Raw genomic sequence first — 22,322 nt, 5'->3', positions numbered from 1 at the left:
TATTATCACTATTGAAAAATATATTAATAATGTGTGTGTATTTTTTTACACAGGTCATACAATGAATAACTTTTGTTATCGCATACTTTGGTGAAATGCTTCACAAGATATTTAAGAAGACATATCTTACTGTTGCAACTTTTTCCACATATCTCAATGAGATATAATTTTATTTCAATATAATTAGTTAGATTCTCAAAATTATTATCACTATTGAAAAACATATTAATAATGTGTGTGTATTTTTTTACACAGGTCATACAATGAATAACTTTTGTTATCGCATACCTTGGCGAAAAGTTTCACAAGATATTTAAGAAGACATATTTTACTGTTGCAACTTTTTCCACATATCTCAATGAGATATAATTTTATAATACATATCACGATAATTTCATTACACAATTTTGTTATTTTTGAATGATGTTATAAAAGATTATTTCATCTTTTAATATTACTCTGTGCATCACGTGGGTTTTAACACTAGTTAATTTTATGGTTGTTTCTGCATTTGAGATTTTTTTTTTTTCCAATGTATTATATGCTTTACTAATATAACTGTTAAACCATAATTATATATATATATATTTCTAGTGAGCTTTATTTTATATTTTGTAAATAATAAATATTATGATATATTACTTAACAAAAATAATAAATTATATTTATTTTTCGTAGAATAAGTTGCTTTATAGGAGATAAATATAACCAATTAAAATTAAATTACTTTTATTTTTTCTACCAATAAAATTTAATTTCTTTAAAATATTATATTCTTACTATATTTAATATATACCTTATTTAGTTTATATATATAATATAATAAAATTTCTTATATTTGATAAAATTTAAATTTAAATGAAAAATTAATAATGACCGATTAAAATTAAATTATATTTATTTTTTTAATCAACCAAATTAAAATCTTCAATGATATTTTTTTGGATCTATAAACTTAATATGAGCATTTTTGGCAATCTCAATATTCTCCTCCCATTTTCACTTATATTATTATTATTATTATTATAATAGATGATAAGATATTATAGATATAAATAAATATATAAAATCTTAAACTACGGGTAAAAGTAGATGGAGGCAGGATATTACTGAAATAATAATATTTCAATATTTTTTTTAATTTCTCAATATGATAGTAAAAAGATCTAACGGTATACATCAATTTATACAATTTCAACTCAATTGCTGGATGACAACACAATAAATTTGTCAAAAGCCAAAACACACGATCATGTTTCATTTCCGAGTTTCACTATCACAGTTGCGGTTTGACATAAAACTAAAAGGATAACATTAACACAAATATATAAAAGTTCAACACCATCACTTGCACGTGTGCATCTATTAGCACGTGTGCGTCTTCCTTTCTCTCCGTGTCTGAGAATATGTCCACGAAGCATCTTTTTTTTCTATTCTCTATTAATAGGGAATCAAACAGAGACTCTGGTTGCATATCAAACGAAAGGATCTCCATTATTTATCTTCTCTTGCAGAATCCCAATTTCTCAATAAATATAAAAAGAAAAATCACTTATTTTTAGCTAAGTTGAACCAAATTTGGTTTTGGAAGAAGCAATCAAAATCGAACCCACCATGAGAGGGCTTTCTTTCTTTCTTAGAAACTTTGCAAATCTAATTTCTTTTCTTCTTCCTTTACTTGATAAACTTCCTGCAAAATTGCTTCCTGCGAAGCAATTTGAGAAAATGGTTTCTTTGGTTTCTCGTACTGGTCGCCATCTCCAACGTTATGATAGAGGATGTCGCCAAGTTGTAGGGTGAGTTCCTTTTTGTTTTTTTGATGTTTTTGTTTCTGGGTCTCTCATCTTTTTTTGATTTTTGTTATTAAACTGTTGGAAAATTAGTCAAATCGGGAGACATTTTTTTCTTTTTTGAATTGGGTTTCTCTCTAATTTGACAATTTTTGCTGTCTTACTTAGTTTTTTCTTGATCTATTTTCCAATGGTTTTGGAATTTGTTTTAGAACTAATATTTTTTTTTGGAGGAAAAAAAGGTTGAGAAATAGTTATCTTGTAGGTTTTTGATGATGGGGTGATTTTGTTTTTAGTGATTTTTAAATTCCAAATTAATCTTTTTGTCTCTAAAATTCTGCAGGTGTATTCCATACAGATATAAGAAAAGTGATGATCCATCTTCCATGGATAAAACTGCTGAGAATATAGAAGTTCTTGTAATAAGTGCTCAAAGGGGTAAAGGAATGTTGTTTCCTAAGGTATAATTACTCCACCATTGAATGCCATATAAAAGCTAGTATTAATTTATATTTTTATTCCTTAATTGAAAATTTTTATTAACTTAAAAAGATCCATTGCAGGGAGGATGGGAGCAAGATGAATCCATGGAAGAAGCAGCAGTGAGAGAAACCCTAGAGGAAGCAGGAGTAATTGGCAATGTTGAAGTAAGTGTTTGTTTACTTAATGTTTTAAATTCATTCTTCTATTGGATTATTGCCTGTTTTGATTTTTTTTTTTTTTTTTAAATTATTCTAACTCTTGTGTTGGTTTTACAGTGTGAATTAGGGAAATGGCAATATAAGAGCAAAAGGGGTGGAATACTCCATGAAGGCTACATGTTTCCTATGCTTGTTCAAAAGCAATTAGATCTCTGGCCAGAAAAAGACATCCGAAAGAGAAGATGGGTATGTGAAAATTTATCATTTGGGTCCATAGAGGGTGGCTTTTGTGCAATGGTTTCAACTGGGAAACAGTCTCTGCTAAAGCAGGCTGTGTACATGTGGGAGATTTCGTGCACTGGGTCACCATTTCTATTGATTGATTGAAATTCAATAAAAGGAAAGTTAGATCTAATTTTGCAATGTAAAATTTTGCAGGTAACTGTGACGGAAGCTAGAGAAGTATGCCAAACGTGGTGGATGAGAGAAGCTTTGGAGGAATTAGTTCGCCGGCAAATAGATTCTGAAAAGCAACAACAGCAAGAACAGGAAGCAACAAAGTGTAAATAGAATCTTGTTTTTTAGTTCCTAACTGTAGATATGCCGATATCCTCAGTGTAACTTCGATTCTTTAATTCTTTCAATTCAGTAAATTTCGATCCTTTATTCCATAGTTTGTCATATTTTTAGGAGTAAATTCTGCAAATTAGACTTTTTCTCTTTTTATCTAGGAAAATAGCTCAATTCGTTAAGAAGAAAAATATATTTTTCTGTCCAAACAAGAGAGTGAGCATAGCTCGTTTATGGTGAGAATAAGATAAATGCCTAATGCAATCAAAACAGAGTAAGATTATACTTATTTATCTCTATTTATTAATATAATATTTATAATGATATATAATTAATATTATTAAATTTTAAAAGTCATTATTATAACCTTAATTTTTAAAATTAAAATAATATATTACGTTATTCAATCGAAATTAAAAAAAAAAAGAAAGAAATTCAAAAATTAAAAAAAATTTTGAAAATTCTAATAAGTCAATTTATAGGTATAGACTTGTCAAAACTCTTTCTTTAATGGTATTTCAAGTGGTGGTTATCCTATTCTTATTTCAATATTACTTTTATCAATATATAAGATATTTTAAATCTCATAAAATAAGTTCATTTCTTACTTTAATTAATTCTTTAGAGCTTGCACTTTCCTTTTTTTTTTCTATATTTAGTTATTGTACTGTTAAATTATGTAAAATTAATGTTATAATAAATTTTAACTTAATTATATCATTATGTAAAGGTTACACAAAATATACTCCGTTAAATATAATAAAAGAAGGTTGAAAAATGATAAATATATTATAAGCAACACAATAATTAATTAACTGCCAGTGAGACGATGGTTTGGTTGGTTTTCTCACTTATATGAAAAGTAAAAGTCTTGAATTTAAGTCCTTTCGACAACAGTAGTTGAATATCTAATTGTAAATGGCTGAATATATAAATTTATCCTTGTGGCACCTTCAACTTTTGTTTAGATCTATTGAATACCTCAATTTATAAAATTATACCTATTAAATATTTTATTTGACTCATTAATCATCTCAACTTATAAAATTAGATCTATTAAACACTAATTGAAAAATTAGAAAATATAAAATTATTATTCCAAAAGTTATATTAACCACGTATCAAATCAATATTTTGCGTATAAAAGTAAAAAACTTTTAAAATTTACTATTTTTGGTATAAAAAGGTGTGAAATTATACAAAAAATGAAGTTCAGAGTCAATAAAATTTTTTTGTTAAAGTTCACGTATTAAATGATGTACTCAGCCAATTATACGCATATATATATATATATATATATATATATATATATATATATTGAAAAAGAATTTTTTAAAAAAAATTTAAAAATTTTTTAACTATCTATTCAAAAAATTAATTTTTTAAAAATAAATTCAATGATAGAAAAAAAATATAAAACATAAGAAACTTCAATTATTTATTATTTTATTAACATTTTTCAATTACCCATGACTAACGATAATTTTTAATATTTTGAATACGATAATTCTAACAAATCTAATATTCTTTTTATTTTCATATTTATATAAATGTTATAGATTAGTGTTTGCTGTTTGTGGATGTTTGTAATCATTGTTTTTATTTGGTTGGCCAAATGTAAACATAACGTTGGTCTCTTGTACTTTCTGCTAACTTATTATGCTAACTTACAATAGATGTCTCTATATTAATATGTGACATTATAACAACCGCCTTATCTTCAAGATAACATCATTTGGTTATATACAGATTTATACTATCTACAACTCTTGTGCAATTTAGTTCCTGTTGGACAGTAGCGTTTGAAGTAATATTTAGTATTTTGATAGAGTTAAAACACTTTCTTAATTAATTATAGGGTTAGGTAATGTAATATCTATTTAGCATTTAGATGAGACAATATTTTATGAAATGTTATCTTCATCGACGTTTAGCGTTTATAATTTATTTATGACATTTATACAAATCACTTGTTTTTACCTTCTTCTTCGTTTTCATGCCCCTTTTTGTCATTTTATATAGCGTTTTATAATTTATTTATGAAACAGTTATTTGTACGAACACATTTATTCTAAACAACTATATAATCGTTAACTACTAACAGCTAATATTTAACAGCTAACCACTAGTAAAACAATTGACAGCTATTAAAACACTTAACAGCTACTAGAATAGCTAAATTTTCTGAACAGACCCTTAGAGTAGACAATGAACAGGCAGTTCGCGAATCGGGACCAGCAATTGAAAATTTTTAAAATATTGAATCTAAATTGACTTTTAAACTGTTAGTTTCACTCCGATTTTAGTTTCTGTCCATTTCAGCACCATTTTGATGAATCGACGGTTTCGATCACAGTTTTTAGCGATATGTATATATTTTTTTTGGGAAAAAAAAAATCAATTCTAAGGTTACTTACGTCTTTCTTTCTAAAAAATTAATGTGAATTTAAAAAATATTAATAAATTTTGTTTTAAATAACTTTTAGAATGTTCATCCTCGTATAAGAATAAAATTAATTAACTTTACAAATAAATACAAAATAATCAAATAAATTTTTATTTTATTTTGTCTAAATGTTAAATTAAATAAATTGTTAAAAAAATTTAAAAAATGCTTCAAATAATGATTCATTTTTTCCAAAATTTTTGGATTTTCTTCAAAATAAGGACTCGCAAGAGTCCTAACCTTTTCTTCATCTTTTTTCGCCCCTCCTTTGCAGTAGTTGTGAGAGAAATCTGAGATCAACTAAAAGCTTCTAACTATGTCAAAAGTGGCGAACGCCACTGAGCAGTGGCACCACACCACTACATGTGGTGCATGCCACTTTGGCTCAAGTTAGACAACTTTGTAATCTCATTCTGAGATTTCTGATCAGGGACATGTTTGCAGGCCACTACGTGTGGCGCACGCCACTAGAAGTGGCGCACGGACCTTCATTTCAGAAACTCAGAAAATGAAAATGAATAAAATTGTTCGATTGGAGGTCCTTTTTGAGTTAAGCACTAAGCAATCTTACTTTGTATCGTGTAAATGACTCATTATGACCCAAATAATAAATAAACAATAAAAAATAGGTGGTGATAAGCAAATTTGTACATCACCCATGATGAACTTCGAAGTTTGAACCTAAATCTTGGTGTGATATTTAAATAAATGCTTTTAATATGTTGTCTCTACTTTTATGTTCTTTAAATTCATGTTCTTTACATTTTTATGCATTTTACATTTATGTTCTTTAACTATTATTATGGTAACTCACCTAACTCTAGTGTTAATCATTCTAACATTTACATTTTCATCATATAGAAAGTTGTGATTGAATGTTGTTGTTATTAGTATTCTGTGAATATGGATATTTACTTATGTTTGTTTCTTTTAGCATTTATTGCTTTCTTATTATTTGGCATTATGTAAAGAACCTTAATGGGTACTACCAGATTGCTTATTTGTAATAATTATTGGATTTTGAAAAATTATATGGGGATTAAGGGTAGATTGTATAATTAGGTGATAGATCGTAATCTTTTCTCCTCCCTCCCTTTCTTTATTTGTTTGACACATTATGTTTGAGTGATTGAAATTCTTGTTTGCCACATTTTAAAAAATCACACAAAAGTGTTTTACACCTTAATTAGAGTTAATGATATTATCAATACTGTAAATAAATGGACAACGAAGGAGGCTATTTTCTAACTGGCGGTCCGAGTGCCTAATACCTTCCTGGTACCGTATCTAACTCTCTTATCTAGTCTCTGGTTAACACCGAGTTAATTAATTTCAAAGAAATAATTAATTCACGATATTTTTCCTAAAGAGGATGGCGACTCCAAATAAAATCTCTTACCAAAGTAAGAGCTATTTTACAAAATCCACTTTCCAAAAGGGGTCGCTTTGCTAAGGATCAGTAAACGGCTCTCAAAAGGAAAGCCGATTTAATAAGTGAAAATGAACCAAGCCTGTCTAATATTTTCATTCGTGAAAAATAAAAATCGTCATCCTCAGTCTCTATTCGGCAACATCGTTTGAAAAAGCGTTTAGAGTTTTGACTACGTCAAAATACTATTTTTGTAGATTATATCGTTTGGTAAGTTAGTATATAAAATCGCTTTTAATGGATAAGACAAAGTTTATTAAAAAATTATTCCACCTAACATTTACCGTTTGCATTTTTTGATTGAAATTTTTTTGATAGTTCTGCCCTTAATTAATCTATATTAACATCAGTTTAAAATCTTTCTTTCCAATAGTTGCTATGGTACTGCAAGTCTGCAATGATATTAAAACATAACATTATTTTACACAAAAATTTAAATAAAACAATTTAATAATATATTAGTAGAGGGACATGTGAGGAAATTGTATTTTCATTTTAGAAATGATAATGATTTTAATTTATATAGTTGGACTACACACTATAGATTGACATTCTCTTTACAAAAAAATAATAGCACATTACATAAATTATATATATATATATATATATATATATATATATTAATGAGATTACTTCTATAGTCATAAGTTAAAATTCTAATTCAACATTCAAATGTCATTTTTTATCATTTTAAATGCAACAACTAATCAACAATTATTTTTACCGAACATTTTTGCTTTAAAAAGCTATATAAATAGCTAACAACTAATATTTAATAGCTAACAACTACTAAAATAATTAAAACCAACTAAAACAGCTAACAGCTACTGAAACAGCTAATATTAACTAATATTGCTGAACAAGCCCGTCTGTTTGAGGAAAAAAGATGTTCAGTCATCTCTTTCCGTGGATGTATGATGGATTAGAGATGGCAAAATCAAAAGAAACTTCCCTTTCTCTTCATCTTATCTTGGCAAAACTATATATGCAAAGAAATCTAAAAATTAACCAAATCATCAGACAAATTCTACACAACTCAATTTCAAGCCTTTTCAATTATTGACTCCATTTAATTTCCAATCTTTATCAATTTCATTTATAATACCAAACTTTATGAATCACATGTTTACCCCTTGTTTGGAATAAATGAATTCTCAAAAATTTTATAGAAAATTATTTATAAATCTAAAAATTTATGTTTGAAATTAAAAAAAAAAATTGAAGATTTAAATACTATAATTAATTGTATGGATTTGAACATAATTAAATCAAAATTTACTAAAATAGGTAGAATTTTCAAATATATTCATTTATTAAACAACTCAAAATTTTATGACAAAATTATCCATCCTCCTTGTCTTCTAAAATTATAATGTCAAAAATATTTTAAAAAATAAAAATAAATGAATTTTGAATTTTGAATTGTTATAAAAAATAAAAAATAAAATCTGAACCAGTATAAAATAACATATTTTGAAAGATTTGCAGAGTTTTTTTCTTTTATCCTGTCGATTATTATCAATTATTAGTTCTCAATTTATGTTAACAATTAATTAAAATAATAAAAAATTTACACGTATTGATTTATTATTATTTTTTACACTTCAGAAAAAAAAAAAAAAAAAAAGATGTCACATTTTGTGCAAAAGCCTTAATGTAGTTAAAAAAAAAACTTTTGCACTCGGTAAATTATAGTCAAATTAAAACTTATCTTTTTCTAGTATTAAGTTGTCCTATAAATACGTCGTTCTATCTATTTTAAATCAAAATTATCGTTAAAAAGAGTAAACCTCCAAGCTACCTGTAATGACAACACCAACCTTTAAGTCATCCAAAGTCATCCTCTCATTTTCCTCCCTCTTTTGATTGTTGCCAGCTACGATCTCCTTTCCCACTTCATCAATGGAGAGAGAGGAACATAAGAAGGGTTGATGTGGTAGATAGAATTCATTGTGGATGCGGTCACCATCACATTTTGCTATAGCTGAAAGTTTTGAAATTTTGATTTTAAATTTGGGTGATATCATCTGGTTTGATAATAGATTTTGGTAAAGTTTAGAGGAATTGAATTAAGCTGATCAGAGAACTAAGTTTAAGCAATTTGATATGTTGAAGATGATTCAATTGACTCTTATATTTTCAGATGAGCAAGGAAATTTACCTCTTTTTATGCTAGTTGCTCGTATTAATGATAGTTTGGAGATTTAACTATGTTCTCTCCCCTCACTTTGTACTTTTATTTAAAATTTAATATTGATTTTAATTAAAAATGGATGAAAGGACCTATTTATATAATAAAATAGTAATTTAAGGATGACAAAACTATTTGTTTGAAAATAGAAAAACTGACTTTTTACTCTTAGAAAAAAAAGGCTCCATTAATTTTTATATAAATAAAAAATAATTTTATCTACTGTTGCTAAATTATTTATTTTCTTTTAAGTATATAATGATTTATATTCACTTAAGATTCTACCATTTCTGTTCAATAATTCCTGTTACATTTGAAATTTTACGTTTTTTAAGAAAATCATCAAATTTGTCTAAGTTACAATAAATTATTGAAGAAATTCACTATATTACCCTTAATTTAATATTAATTTTCTAAAAATAATATTTAAATTGAAATAATAATTATTGATCATATATAAATAGTAAAAATTAAAAAAAAATTTATTACTTTTTGAAATTATAAAAGTGATAAGTATTTTAGAATAAAATATTTTGTTAAATGCGACAAATATTATAGAAAGGAGGAAGTAATAATTTACACTAAGCATACTCTCTGCTGCTTTGTTCTAATTTTCTTATAATTAAGTAGTTTGGACGCTTTATTTTTATGGGTTTTTCAAATTCAAATCTTTAATTCATGACCGTTAGCACAGAAAACCAAATGTAACCATACTGTCTATTTCTTTAAGCATAACCGTCTTCTTAAAAGTGCACTTTGATCAAGGTTAGTGCTTCAAACTCACCAAAAACCATAAACTAAAACCCTTGGGGCATTAACAAACCTCAGATCTCTCTCTATTTTCCCTGAAAGCTTAAAGCAGAAGCTCAAATGGGAAGGCTTAAAAACAGAATTGAATATGAAAATATCAGGAATGCTCGCATCTTAGAGAATAAGGTTTCTTTCTTTCTTGGTTTCTGTTATTTATTCAAGAAAAATAATGTTATTTTGCAATTGAAAATCAGTTGTTTTACTTACAGGCTCGATTGGCGTCTCTTGGACTAGAAAAGACCATATCTGATCTTCGATCACTCACTTCCTCAGTTAGAGCAGAGAAATCAAAGACCCAAAGGAAGAAGTGGACGAAAAGAGTTTACGATACCACAAATTTGCGTCGCTCTAATCGATTGAAAGATATCAGCACCACGGTTCAATCATCAACATCCAATAATGTTCATCGTTTGCGGCGATCTAATAGACTATTAAGAACAAATTCTACCGAACCCATTTCGTTGATCGAAGGTATTTTGACTGTATCCCTGTTTGTTTTAGAGAAAATAGGGTACTTCTGTAACTAATGCGTGTTTGTGTATTAGAGGAAGAGAATAGGCCTGCAAATGCTCCATTGGTGAAGGGTGCGGAGGTTCTTTGTCTTTCTCCTGAGGCTTCTGCTAGGCGTTGCAACAGTAAGGGCAGGGGCTCTATCTATGACCCTGTTTTTGGGATTTGCTGCCATTTCTGCAGGTTTTGTTTCATTTCCTTATTAGAACTAACATTCCTCTTTTCAATTTCTTTAGTCAATTTAGCTTAACTAATTGATTTGTTGGGATTATGCATATGAAATATCATGCCTAATCACTTGATTCTTGAATTTTGGATTATGTTTAAAGTCTAGGAATTATGATAAAACATAGTGATAGTGATAGATAAAATAAGAAATTTATATATAACAATTAAAAATGGAAGATTTTGGGGTCTGAAAAAATATTTATCAGTATTGAACTAAAAATTGTTATGCAATGGGGACATTGAGCTAGTACCCTGATAGTCGAGTTCTGGCCTCAGGTTATAAGGGCCTGATTCCCTTTGTGTCTAAGTTTATTTGTATAGATTATGTATGCATTTAAGCCGCAATCACTGAGGATGGTATGGTGATGATGATGAATGCAGGCAAAAGAAATTGTGTGGGGAAGAAGATTGCAAGCGTTGTGGTAATCTTGATCCAGATCAGCCATGCATAGGTTAGCTTCAAATGAAATGACCCCTTGAAATATGTGAATGGTTAGTTATTATATGTTTAATTTATTTTTATTTCTTTTCTCCAACCAGGAAAAACAGACTGTTCAATATGCCATTCTTCAAATGGTGTTTTCTGCCGTGGCTGTCTCAAAGTTAGATATGGTGAAGGTAAGCCCTTAGTAGACAATGAAATGAAAGAAAACAAAGAAGGTCTTGCAGAATTTGTATCTTTCACGGAAAGAAGGTTTAATTATGTGAAGATCTTTAATTGTGATGTTTTGTTAGAAATGGAGGAGGTAAGAGAGAACAAGAAATGGGTGTGCCCTCATTGCATAGAAGAAAAAGGAATAAACCCTTTTTGGATATGTAATAGGTATGTGAATACACATTTTCTTCCACTTCTAATTTAAGCTTTATTTTCTGGTATACAATAAATGATTTTTCCTGGATTTTTGACAAAGCTTTGGAATTGGGGCTGCCATTTCTCCATTATCTGCTCAAAATGTAATAGCCAAAGCAGGGTTTTAACATTTCTTATGAACAGAAGCAATTTCTTATTTATTTTTACTCAAAAAATTTATCATCTCTTTATAAAGTTTGATATGATAAATTTTGTAATATATCTTTTCTCTCTTTTAATGTTTAATTGTCTTGCGGATTGACAGTTCATTGTGCTTAAAGAAGCGAAAGATGGCTCCAACTGGGCTTGCAATATACAAAGGTTCGCCTTTCTACCTGTAAATGATTTCTATAATTGAGAATATATTATATTAATTTTCTTTTATTGTGATTTATGTTTGAAGCTAGAGAAATGGGATACAAATCAGTTGCACATCTGCTGATGGATAAGCTTCAAAGAAAATCCTCTCCAGCTACAAGAATAACTAAAAATTAAGTAGCAGAACAGAAGCTGGAATTGATCTAACTAACTGGGATTGTCTGTCTATTTTTGCTATACTTCAATCCTATCTTTGTTAAGACAGGCCTTTGATATGCAAGTGAGGGAAGCAAAAATACTTGTTTCTTGTACAATTCATGTATATTGACACTCTGGGTTTTAGATGGAGGATTATTCTCTGTTTCCTCATTTAAAAGAGTTCAATACTTCCAAGAACTGAATTACATAAACCAAACAAAAGACAAATTTGATGAGTTTATTAAAGAGCGTCGAATCATTCGTCTCAAAGCTAATTTATCGAAGTATTTATATTGAACATAACTGATATTAAGCCAAGTAAGACAGAAGGTCAAACCACAGAAGAGATTAAATCTCAAGCTATTATAGCTGCTACTTAAGAAAACTGGAAAGAAATAACCAAGTTATAACAAATTACATGACGTAATTTATAGTTTTTTAGGTTGTTATAGTTTGTTAGTTTGTTATAGATAGCTGTACACTTAGTTTAGATTAGCTGCGAGTTTGTTTTCTTTTCCCGCCAATATATAATTGTATAAAATGAAGCTTCATGATCAATACAAGTGAGAAGTTCATTTTTCCCCAGAAAAGCAAGTTGTTTCATTCATTTTTCCCAAAACGGCAAGCTGTTTCATGGTATCAGAGCAACCTCACGCTGTCCTTTTCTTCTAGAAATTTCGATTACAATTTCTTTTTCTTCTTTCCTTTCTTCTTCATTTGCAATTGAGTTTGAGCTCGATTCTGTCCAATGGCAGATCATTTACACAATCCTTCTAATCATTTCTTTCTTCGTCCAAATGAGAATCCAGCCTTGATTCTCGTTACACCTGTTCTCAGTGGATCTAATTACCATTCTTGGGCTAGAGCAATGAAAATGGCTCTAGGATCTAAGGACAAGCTTGCCTTTGTAGATGGATCAGTCACTGTTCCTATGAGAAACGATCCGATGTGTTCAACTTGAGAGAGATGCAATATAATGGTACTTTCATAGATCACCAGATTCGATAGCTCAAAGTGTATTATGGATTGATACATGTATGGAATGATCTGAAGGATCGTTTTTCCAAAGGACAAATCATATCATCAGGATTTAGACCTTCAAGAGGAAATTTATGCATTCAAACGAGGTAAGCTCTCTGCCACATAGTATTTTACTCAAATGAAGATCATATTCACTATAGTTAACTTATTTTTCAATAGTTAGTTTTAACTATGGCTTGACAGTTTGTTAGAGCTAATTAGCTGTAGCAATTTTTTTTGTAAATATATAAAAGAGCCTAAAACCTCTAACTGTGAATCTAATCGAGAAAGTCATTTTTAATCTTTTCCTCATAACTCTTGTTATGGTATCAGAGCTTTTCTGAAATTTTCCTTCTCGATTAGAGCTTTCCTTTCATTTTCTCACTTACCAAACAACCTTTCTCTGGTTATTCTTTGATAATTGATAATGACGAATCAAAATCCACGCCATGTGGAATACCCTAGCATTCCATTTTATCTTCATCCCAAAAAAAATTATTCTTTGGTGCTGGTATCTCCAGTTTTAACCGGATCGAATGTCACTTTCGGAAACAAGCAATGAAGATGGTGTTATTATAGAAAAACAAGCTTTCTTTTGTCGATGGATCTATTCATGTTCCTAATTCGATGGATCCTATCTTTCCTGCTTGGCAGCGATGCAATAATATGGTACTTTCATAGCTAGTACGTTCTGTGTCCAATTCTATTGCTCAAAGCGTTTTATGGCTTGACAATGCTGTTGATGTTTGGAACGATCTTAGAGATAGATTTAATCAAGGAGATTCCCTTCGAATCTAAGATCTACAAAAGGAAATCTATTCTGTTCAACAGGGAGATCTTTCTGTCACAGATTATTTCACGAAATTGAAGGTGCTTTGGGATGATTTTGTGAACTTTCTCTCTATTCCTGTTTGTTCTTGTAGTCCTGGTTGTGCATGTGGTGTTTTGGATACTGTGAGACGATATCAAGAGTCAGATTATGTAATTTGGTTTTTGACTGACTTGAATGACAAATTCTCTACTGTTGAGTCTGAAATTATGTTGATGGGGCCTATGCCGTCCATTAAGAGAGTGTTTGGTTTAGTCGTTCAATAAGAAAGCCACTTAGAACCTGTGGACTTTAATGTGAGTTCTGAAGCAGTAGCTTGTGCTGCTAGGTCTTCTCCGAATCAGTTTATTACTGGTTTTAATCAAGGTAGAGGTAATGGTTTCCTTTCTTCTGGTAGAGGATATTTTGGCAGAGGTGTTTCTCATGGATTTGCTAGAGGGGGATAAAGTAATGGTAGAGGAAATCTTACAAAGCCAATTTGTTCCTATTATGGTCTTCTTAGGCATGTTGAAGGCAGATGCTATAAGAAATATGGTTATCCTCCTGGTTATCAAAGCACTTCTTAGTCTGTTCATTCTACTGTTAACAATGTTAATACTAAAGTTGTTCTTTCTAAGTCTGATAATAAGCACTTAGGGACGTCTCTTGTGGAGTCCACCAATATTTCAGCAGAACCAGTCTTATTCACCAAGGAGCAATACCAGCAATTACTCAATATGTTTCACCAAGGATGCTTACATAGCTTCTGCTATGTCTCTGTCTTTTCCTCAACCTTTTGTTCAAGATAAATCAGCTTCTTTTGTTCAAGATAAATCAGCTAGGATTCTTGATACATGTGCTTCGGATCATATTACTTGTTTTGATTTTTTAACCAATCCTACACCAGTTTCAAATTACTTTGTTAAGCTAACTAATAATGACTTTATTCCTATTTCACATATTGGCGCAGTATCATTTTCTTCTCATTTTGTTCTTAAGAAGGTTCTTTATGTGCCCCAGTTTCACTATAACTGCATTTCCACTAGTCAGCTTATCAAAAACCAATAATTGTGTGCTTTTGGCTCCGTTTGTTTCCATAACTTGTAGGAAAATAACTTGCCTAAAAATATTTTCATGGAAAACATTTTCCTTGAAAAATATTTTCCAAATAATTTATTTTCTTTAGTTATAATATTGAAAATTAGTTAAAAATATTAAAGTCTTTTATCTCATAAGACCATAAAAAATATTAATAATAATAGAAATTTTATAATTTAAAAATTTTATTCTTAAATATGAAAAGAATGCAAAAAAAATTGTAAATTATGAAAGCCACTAGTGGCCCGTGGTGGTGGTAGTCGGTAGTAAATAGTGACCGGTGATAATGACTATTATGATTAATTAATTAAAAATGTGGATTTATAAGGTTTGCCAATATCCGAAAAACGTTTCTCTCTCTCGAAAATGGAAAGTTGTTTTCTTTAAAAAATGACTTAATTTTCCTTTGACCAGAAAAATATTTTCTGTTGACATATTTTTCTGAACGCCTCAAAAAAACGAAAAATTGTGAAAATATTTTTCTGTAAGTTATTTTACGAAAACAAACGGAGCCTTTGTTTCACTCTCTTTTTTTGCCGAATCTAGGATCTGCTGCATTGGAAGACGATTGGATTAGCTAGTCAAGAAGCTAGGCTTTATCTGTTGAATAAACTTTAATATAGCCCAAATCTATTGTTCATAGAATTTGTTTGACAAGAATATACAATAATCGCAAGCGTACCTTGATCCATAACGGCAGATCTATGTTATGGTTTACCTCGTTGGGACAATTCGATTCTCACCGTAACAGCAGATCTACGTTTCTTCACTTTGGCCTTTTGTCCGTAAGTGCTTTCTTAATGGTCAGAGAATAATCAACAGCTGCGGGAGTTTCTTTTATGAGCTCTCTCAAACAAACTATTTCCGTATGTGTTTGAGGGAGCCGTCACACTCTCTTGTTTCTGTGTTAACCCTAATCTATTGATTCCTTTATCTTTTATAAGGTAGAGGAAGGGTATTAAAACCCTAACTGGTTCTTATCCATTAAGTCCAATAACCATCATCTTGGGCCACCTTAATTAGAACCAGCCCTTTAATCACATGGGCCACATACAGATTATTAAATAATCTAACAATCTCCCACTTGGCCCATGTGCATTTCTTGAATCTATCATGTTTACCTTAATTAGAATTAAGATGATCGGATTATGGCGGTCACAAGTCATTAATCGACATGATTCCTTCCATATATCACAGACCACTTCAATTCATAAAACTTTAATGGAGAAACTATTCAACAAACAATACATTATTACAATCAACTGTTATTGTTATCTCACTTAAACCATTATTGTATACATCTATAATGTTGATAACACATAAATAAGCAAAACACATCTTTAATTGAATTCCCAAGTGTCACAATAATATGAGCAAAACAACCATATGTATATATATATATACAAGTTTAAACATCATGCTAACAAGGACTTATCTATAATGCCCATCCTATCAACATGGCCAGTGAAGATTTTGGGCGGTAAGCCTTTAGTTAGCGGATCCGCTATCATCAGATCAGTACCAATATGCTCAATTGACACTTTATGTTTTTGCACTTCTTCTTTCACAGATAGGTACTTTAAATCCATGTGCTTTGCACCCTTAGAGTACCTATCATTCTTAGAGAAGAAGACAGCTGCGAAATTATCACAGTAAATTCTCAACGGTCTAATTATACTGTCGACAATGCCTAGACCTGAGACAAAGTTCCGCAACCACAATGCATGAACAGTGGCCTCAAAGCATGCCACAAATTCAGCCTCCATAGTGGAAGTAGCAATGACAGACTGCTTTCCACTTTTCCATGATACTGCTCCTCCGGCTAGAAGAAACAAGTAGCCAAATGTAGACTTTCTCGAATCTACACAACCGGCATAGTCTGAATCCGAGTATCCCACCAGTTCTAGATGGCTGGACTTTCTATAAGTGAGTATATGATCCTTAGTGCCTTGTAAATACCTAAGTACTTTCTTTGCAGCTTTCCAATGGTCCATCCCAGGATTACTTTGATATCGGCCTAACATTCCTACGGCGAAACTAATATCCGGTCGAGTACATGTCTGAACATACATTAAGCTCCCAACCACTAACGCATATGGAATAGACTCCATCTCTTTATGTTCCAAATCATTTTTAGGACATTGCATTTCGCTGAACCTATCTCCTTTCTGAATTGGAACTATTCCTGCGGAGCATCTTTCCATTCTGAATCTCTCTAATACCTTATCAATGTAAGCTCTTTGAGATAATCCTAACAGTCCTTGTGATCTATCACGGAATATTTCTATTCCAATCACAAAGGATGCCTCTCCCATATCTTTCATTTCAAAGTTCTTAGAGAGAAAACCCTTTACATCATGTAACAACCCAACATCATTCGCAGCAAGAAGAATATCATCAACACATAGGACTAACATAATGAGCTTGCTCCCACTGACCTTCATATAAATACACCGATCAACAGTGTTTTCTATAAAACCAAATGAAGTGATGGTATTATTGAACTTAAGATACCATTGACGGGAAGCTTGCTTCAGTCCATATATTGACTTCTTTAACTTACACACTAAATTTTCTTTTTCTGTGGCCACAAATCCCTCTGGTTGGTCCATAAATACTTCCTCCTCTAAGTCACCATTAAGAAAGGCTGTCTTTACATCCATTTGGTGAAGCTCTAGATCATAATGAGCCACCAAAGCCAAAATAATTCTTAAAGAGTCATTTTTCGAAACTGGAGAAAAGGTCTCTTTATAATCAATGCCATCCTTCTGAGTGTAACCTTTAGCAACAAGTCTGGCCTTATATCTTTCAATGTTGCCCTTAGAGTCCTGTTTGGTCTTAAGAACCCATTTACAACCAACTTGTTTTGACCCCTCAGGTAACTCGACTGAATCCCAGACTTGATTGTCGCTCATTGATTGCATTTCTTCCTTCATGGCATTAAACTACTTTTCAGAATTATCACATTCCATGGCTTTCTGGAAAGAGATTGGCCTTCTTTGCCTTTGTGACCTTCGTAATGCTATTTCTTGTGAAACCACTTGATCATTTGTGAATTGTTCATCATTTACTGGTTCATTATTTATATGGTCATTTTGTGGGTTTGGAATGTTGTTTTGTTGTTCAACCATGTTGTTAAACCGTGATACAACAAGTGGAACAACAACCGAAGAAGAGACATTAGGAAAATCCATCTGAGTTGGATTTTCAATCTGAATCTCTTGCACATTCACCTTACGTGGTTCACTGCTCCCACTAATTTGGCCATTTTCAATAAACCGAGCATTACCAGACTCAACAATTCTCGTACTATGGTTAGGGCAATAAAATCTGTACCCTTTTGACTTTTCAGGATATCCTATGAAAAATCCACTAACCGTTCTAGCATCAAGCTTCTTTTCATGTGGATTATATATCCTTACTTCCGCTGGGCAACCCCAAACATGAAGATGCCTCAGACTAGGTTTCCTTCCCGTCCACAGTTCATAAGGGGTCTTAGGAACTGTCTTACTAGGAACCCTATTAAGTAAATATGCAGCAGTCTTTAATGCATGCATCCATAATGATAAAGGTACAATACAATTATTCAGCATACTCTTAACCATTTCCATAAGAGTACGATTACGTTCAGCTACACCATTCTGTTGAGGTGTACCTGGCATTGTGTATTGCGCACAAATACCATGACTTTCAAGGAACTTTGCAAATGGACCTGGACATTGTCGATTCTCATTAAATTTACCATAATATTCACCACCTCTATCAGATCTCACCACTTTAACCTTTCTATTTAACTGCCTTTCTACCTCATTAATGAATATCTCAAGGATATCCACTGATTGAGTCTTTTCATGCAGTAAATATACATAACCGTACCGTGAGAAATCATCGATAAAGGTAATAAAATATTTTCCACCACCCCAAGAGGGAACATCAAAAGGGCCACATATATCAGTGTGTATAAGTTCAAGCAATTCACTGCTTCTTGTGGCTGGAGTCTTTAATGTGTGCTTAGTTTGCTTACCTTTAATGCAATCTATACACACATCCCAGTCAGTGAAATCCAATTGAGGTAAGATTCCACCTTTCACTAACCTCAAAATCCTTTCTTTGGATATGTGACCTAACCTTTGATGCCACAAGAAAGCAAAAGATTCATTATGTGCACTACGTTTAATACCTATATTGTGTTCAACATTAAACAGGGATTCAATAAATTCAGCATCAAGATTAAAACGATACAAACTATCAATCAAAGTACCAGAACCATAATAGTACTTAAGTTTGTATAATGAAAAAACACCATTACAAATCTTAAAACTAAAACCAACATTATCCAATCTCCCTACAGAAACTAGATTTCTAGCACATTCAGGAACATAGAGACACTTTTCAAGATCCAGATAACGACCAGTGTCCAGGATCAATCTATAAGTCTCAATTCCTTCTATTCGTGCCTTCATTCTGTTTCCCATGAATAGGAACTTTTCAGTTTCGTTTATGGGTTGGATAGAAATAAATCCCTATATAATATGAGACACATGAGTAGTTGCACAAGAATCTAACCACCAGGTATTATTAGGCACTTCAATAAGATTTGATTCAAAACATACTGAAACATAAAGTATACCTTTCTTTTCAAACCAAATCTTCCTTTTAGGACAATCCTTCTTGAAGTGACCATTCTTCCTACAGAAGTAGCACTTCAATTCCTTATGGATTTGGCCCTCATTAACCTTCATTGGGGCACTGTCCCTTTTCTTGCCTTTCTTCCTTGATTTGTTATTGCTGCTGCTAGCTCCATTATGAAAAGTGAGATTGATGGAGTGTTCTTTCAATTTCTTTAATCTCCCTTCCTCTTGTATCAACATGGCCTTGATTTCCTGAATGTTCCATTTTTCCTTAAGGGTGTTGTAATTCACCTGGAACTGACCAAATTCAAGAGGAAGTGAGTTAATAATAAATTGAACTAAAAAGGATTCACTCACATCCATTCCCATTGATTTCAGTTTGGCTACCAAATTCTGCATGCCAGTCACATGATCATGAATGGATTGTGACCAATCAAACTTCTTGGTCGTTAGCTCACTCATTAAGGATCCTACGACAGACTTGTCAGCTATGTCCGATTGGGAGTATTCCTTAATTTTCAGCATGTACTCTCTAGCATTGTCTGTTCTGGGCATTGATGGCTTAACATTTTCAGCCATTGTCATCCTCATTAAGTTCAAGCTCAGCCTGTTAGACCGCTCCCAAGCCTCATAATGGGACTTGTTAGCTTCAGTGTTGGTCTCTGTAATGGCTGCTGGCTTTTCAGAGACTAATGCCAAATCCAAGTCCAGAACTCCTAACTGATAATGGATTTGTTCAGACCAATCAGCATAGTTCAATCCATTGAACTTAATCAACCTAGTGCCCATAGCAAAAATGTTAAAAGAAGCTGCAACATTACACATATACTCATACGTTAATGCTTTGAGTAAACATAAAATGGATTCAAACCAATAACAACTTTAATTATGCATCTAGATTCACCTTTGGGTAATATTTAAATGCATAGCTTTAATCATTAATGATGCCAAGAAGAAAAATACTTTAATAGACTTTCATTGTGGAGCAACTTGCGAGCCTTTATGCAAGTCAGAGAGAAGCACGCTCGTGTTTCATCACAGCACGCCCGTGCTCCTTTCTAGAATCCAGTTACTTTTTTTTTTTTTATTCCATTCAACTATTCAATAATGCTCCATACAATATGCATGTTATCTTTGGATATACATTCATATTAATTAGTACAATGATAAGTCTCTTTAATGTCATTGATTATAATTAATGGTCTACCTTTGGGTAACCTAACAAATTATAATCAATGAACTCAATTGTTCAATTTTCACTTTCATGTCATATAACGGCATCACACAAATATGAACAATTGAAAACTGCGTAATCAATGTCTAAAACAATCCAAACAAGGCCACTTTGGTGACTAACAAGTTTTCTATTCATTAAACATTGATTTATGCAAAACTTTTATGAGATTAAATTAATATCTCAAAACTTTAAGGACATAACCCGATAATATGTCATAACCATTCTCTATAAATAATAACAAAATAATTTATAAAGCATAAAAAAAACAAACAGTTTTCAAATTTCTATAATTTTGGCTTCGCTTATACCATATAAATCAATTTCACAATACGAAATTAATTTTCATTAATTAAGCCAAACAAAATGCTATCAAACAAATCTAGAACAGGTACATGCTCTGATACCACATGTTGAATAAACTTTAATATAGCCTAGATCTATTGTTCATAGAATTTGTTTGACAAGAATATACAATAATCGCAAGCGTACCTTGATCCATAACGGCAGATCTATGTTATAGGTTACCTCGTTGGGACAATTCGATTCTCACCGTAACAGCAGATCTACGTTTCTTCACTCTGGCCTTTTGTCCATAAGTGCTCTCTTAATGGTCAGAGAATAATCAACAGCTGCAGGAGTTTCTTTTATGAGCTCTCTCAAACAAACTATTTTCGTATGTGTTTGAGGGAGCCGTCACACTCTCTTGTTTCTGTGTTAACCCTAATCTGTTGATTCCTTTATCTTTTATAAGGCAGAGGAAGGGTATTAAAACTCTAACTGACTCTTATCCATTAATCCCAATAACTATCATCTTGGCCACCTTAATTAGAACCAGCCCTTTAATCACATGGGCCACATACAGATTATTAAAATAATCTAACATTATCATCTTGTAAAACATGTTTTCTCTAGTTCTCGCACTTTTAGTTCAATAAATAACTGTATTAGCCAAGATATTAATCTTTGGCATTTCAGATTAGGACATTTATCTGATTACAGTTTGAAACATCTACATTCCCTTGGATAATAATATGTCTGATTCTTGTTCTAAGCCATGTGACATTTGTCATTGTGCTAAACAAAAGAAATTATCTTTTCCATTGAGTTCCTCTTCTACTCTATCTTGTTTTAACATGATTCATGTTGATATCTGGGGTCCTACTTCTTGTTCATTAAACAGTTATAAATATTTTTTAACCATCGTTGATGGTCATAGTAGGTTTACATGGTTATATTTTTTGAAAGCCAAATCTGAGGATAGATCTTTACTTCAATAATTTTATGCTTTTGTTCAAACCCAATTTCATTCTAACATCAAGATTATAAGGTCAGATAATGGTTAAGAGTTCAATAATTCTCAGTTTTATAATCAACATGGTATTATTCGTCAACTTTCTTGTGTGGAAACTCCACAACAGAATAGTGTTGTTGAGCGAAAGCATCAACACGTTCTTAATGTGGCTCGAGCTTTAAAGTTTCAAAGTCATTTACCTATTTTTTCTTGGCCTGAATTTGTTTCTCATGTAATCCATCTCATAAATAGACTT

At 31.2% G+C, this 22,322-nt stretch overlaps 2 protein-coding genes and 1 pseudogene across 3 annotated transcripts; all 3 read left to right on the top strand.

Annotated features, from left to right (window-relative positions):
- The first annotated feature begins 1,470 nt into the window (after positions 1 to 1,470).
- LOC105637060 (nudix hydrolase 4) lies at positions 1,471 to 3,102 on the top strand. The gene is made up of 5 exons (XM_012220455.4): positions 1,471 to 1,796; positions 2,134 to 2,251; positions 2,354 to 2,437; positions 2,549 to 2,677; positions 2,870 to 3,102. The coding sequence occupies exons 1-5, from the start codon at positions 1,615 to 1,617 to the stop codon at positions 2,999 to 3,001; spliced, it is 645 nt and encodes a 214-aa protein (XP_012075845.1). The 5' UTR covers positions 1,471 to 1,614; the 3' UTR covers positions 3,002 to 3,102.
- Positions 3,103 to 9,793: 6,691 nt separating this feature from the next.
- Positions 9,794 to 12,179, top strand: LOC105637061 (uncharacterized). Of its 2 annotated transcripts, none has more exons than XM_020680464.3 (8): positions 9,794 to 10,003; positions 10,087 to 10,348; positions 10,423 to 10,570; positions 10,997 to 11,067; positions 11,156 to 11,233; positions 11,351 to 11,438; positions 11,731 to 11,786; positions 11,873 to 12,179. In XM_020680464.3, the coding sequence occupies exons 1-8, from the start codon at positions 9,938 to 9,940 to the stop codon at positions 11,905 to 11,907; spliced, it is 804 nt and encodes a 267-aa protein (XP_020536123.1). In that variant the 5' UTR covers positions 9,794 to 9,937; the 3' UTR covers positions 11,908 to 12,179. The 2 variants fall into 2 exon arrangements, with proteins under 2 accessions (XP_020536123.1, XP_012075847.1); XM_012220457.4 differs by having other exon boundaries at positions 9,799 to 10,003; positions 11,869 to 12,179.
- Positions 12,180 to 12,335: 156 nt separating this feature from the next.
- Positions 12,336 to 14,702, top strand: LOC149494188 (uncharacterized; annotated as a pseudogene).
- Positions 14,703 to 22,322: the final 7,620 nt, after the last annotated feature.

The sequence above is a fragment of the Jatropha curcas genome, chromosome 8 (genome assembly GCF_041381405.1).
Source record: "Jatropha curcas cultivar XTBG-Jc1 chromosome 8, XTBG_Jcur_1.0, whole genome shotgun sequence".
NCBI classification, from domain to species: domain Eukaryota; kingdom Viridiplantae; phylum Streptophyta; class Magnoliopsida; order Malpighiales; family Euphorbiaceae; genus Jatropha; species Jatropha curcas.
The sequence above is the reverse complement of the archived record's forward strand: the minus strand, read 5'-3'. Positions and strand labels throughout refer to the sequence as shown.

What these genes read in the sequence shown, in the direction of transcription:
- LOC105637061 (XM_012220457.4), top strand. Translation starts at nt 9,938, where the DNA reads ATGGGAAGGCTTAAAAACAGAATTGAATATGAAAATATCAGGAATGCT. An exon ending in ACCCATTTCGTTGATCGAAG is followed by an intron (nt 10,349 to 10,422) that starts GTATTTTGACTG and finishes TTTGTGTATTAG; the next exon opens with AGGAAGAGAATAGGCCTGCA. An exon ending in TCCAGATCAGCCATGCATAG is followed by an intron (nt 11,068 to 11,155) that starts GTTAGCTTCAAA and finishes TTCTCCAACCAG; the next exon opens with GAAAAACAGACTGTTCAATA.
- LOC105637060 (XM_012220455.4), top strand. Translation starts at nt 1,615, where the DNA reads ATGAGAGGGCTTTCTTTCTTTCTTAGAAACTTTGCAAATCTAATTTCT. An exon ending in GGATGTCGCCAAGTTGTAGG is followed by an intron (nt 1,797 to 2,133) that starts GTGAGTTCCTTT and finishes AAAATTCTGCAG; the next exon opens with GTGTATTCCATACAGATATA. An exon ending in ACATCCGAAAGAGAAGATGG is followed by an intron (nt 2,678 to 2,869) that starts GTATGTGAAAAT and finishes AAAATTTTGCAG; the next exon opens with GTAACTGTGACGGAAGCTAG.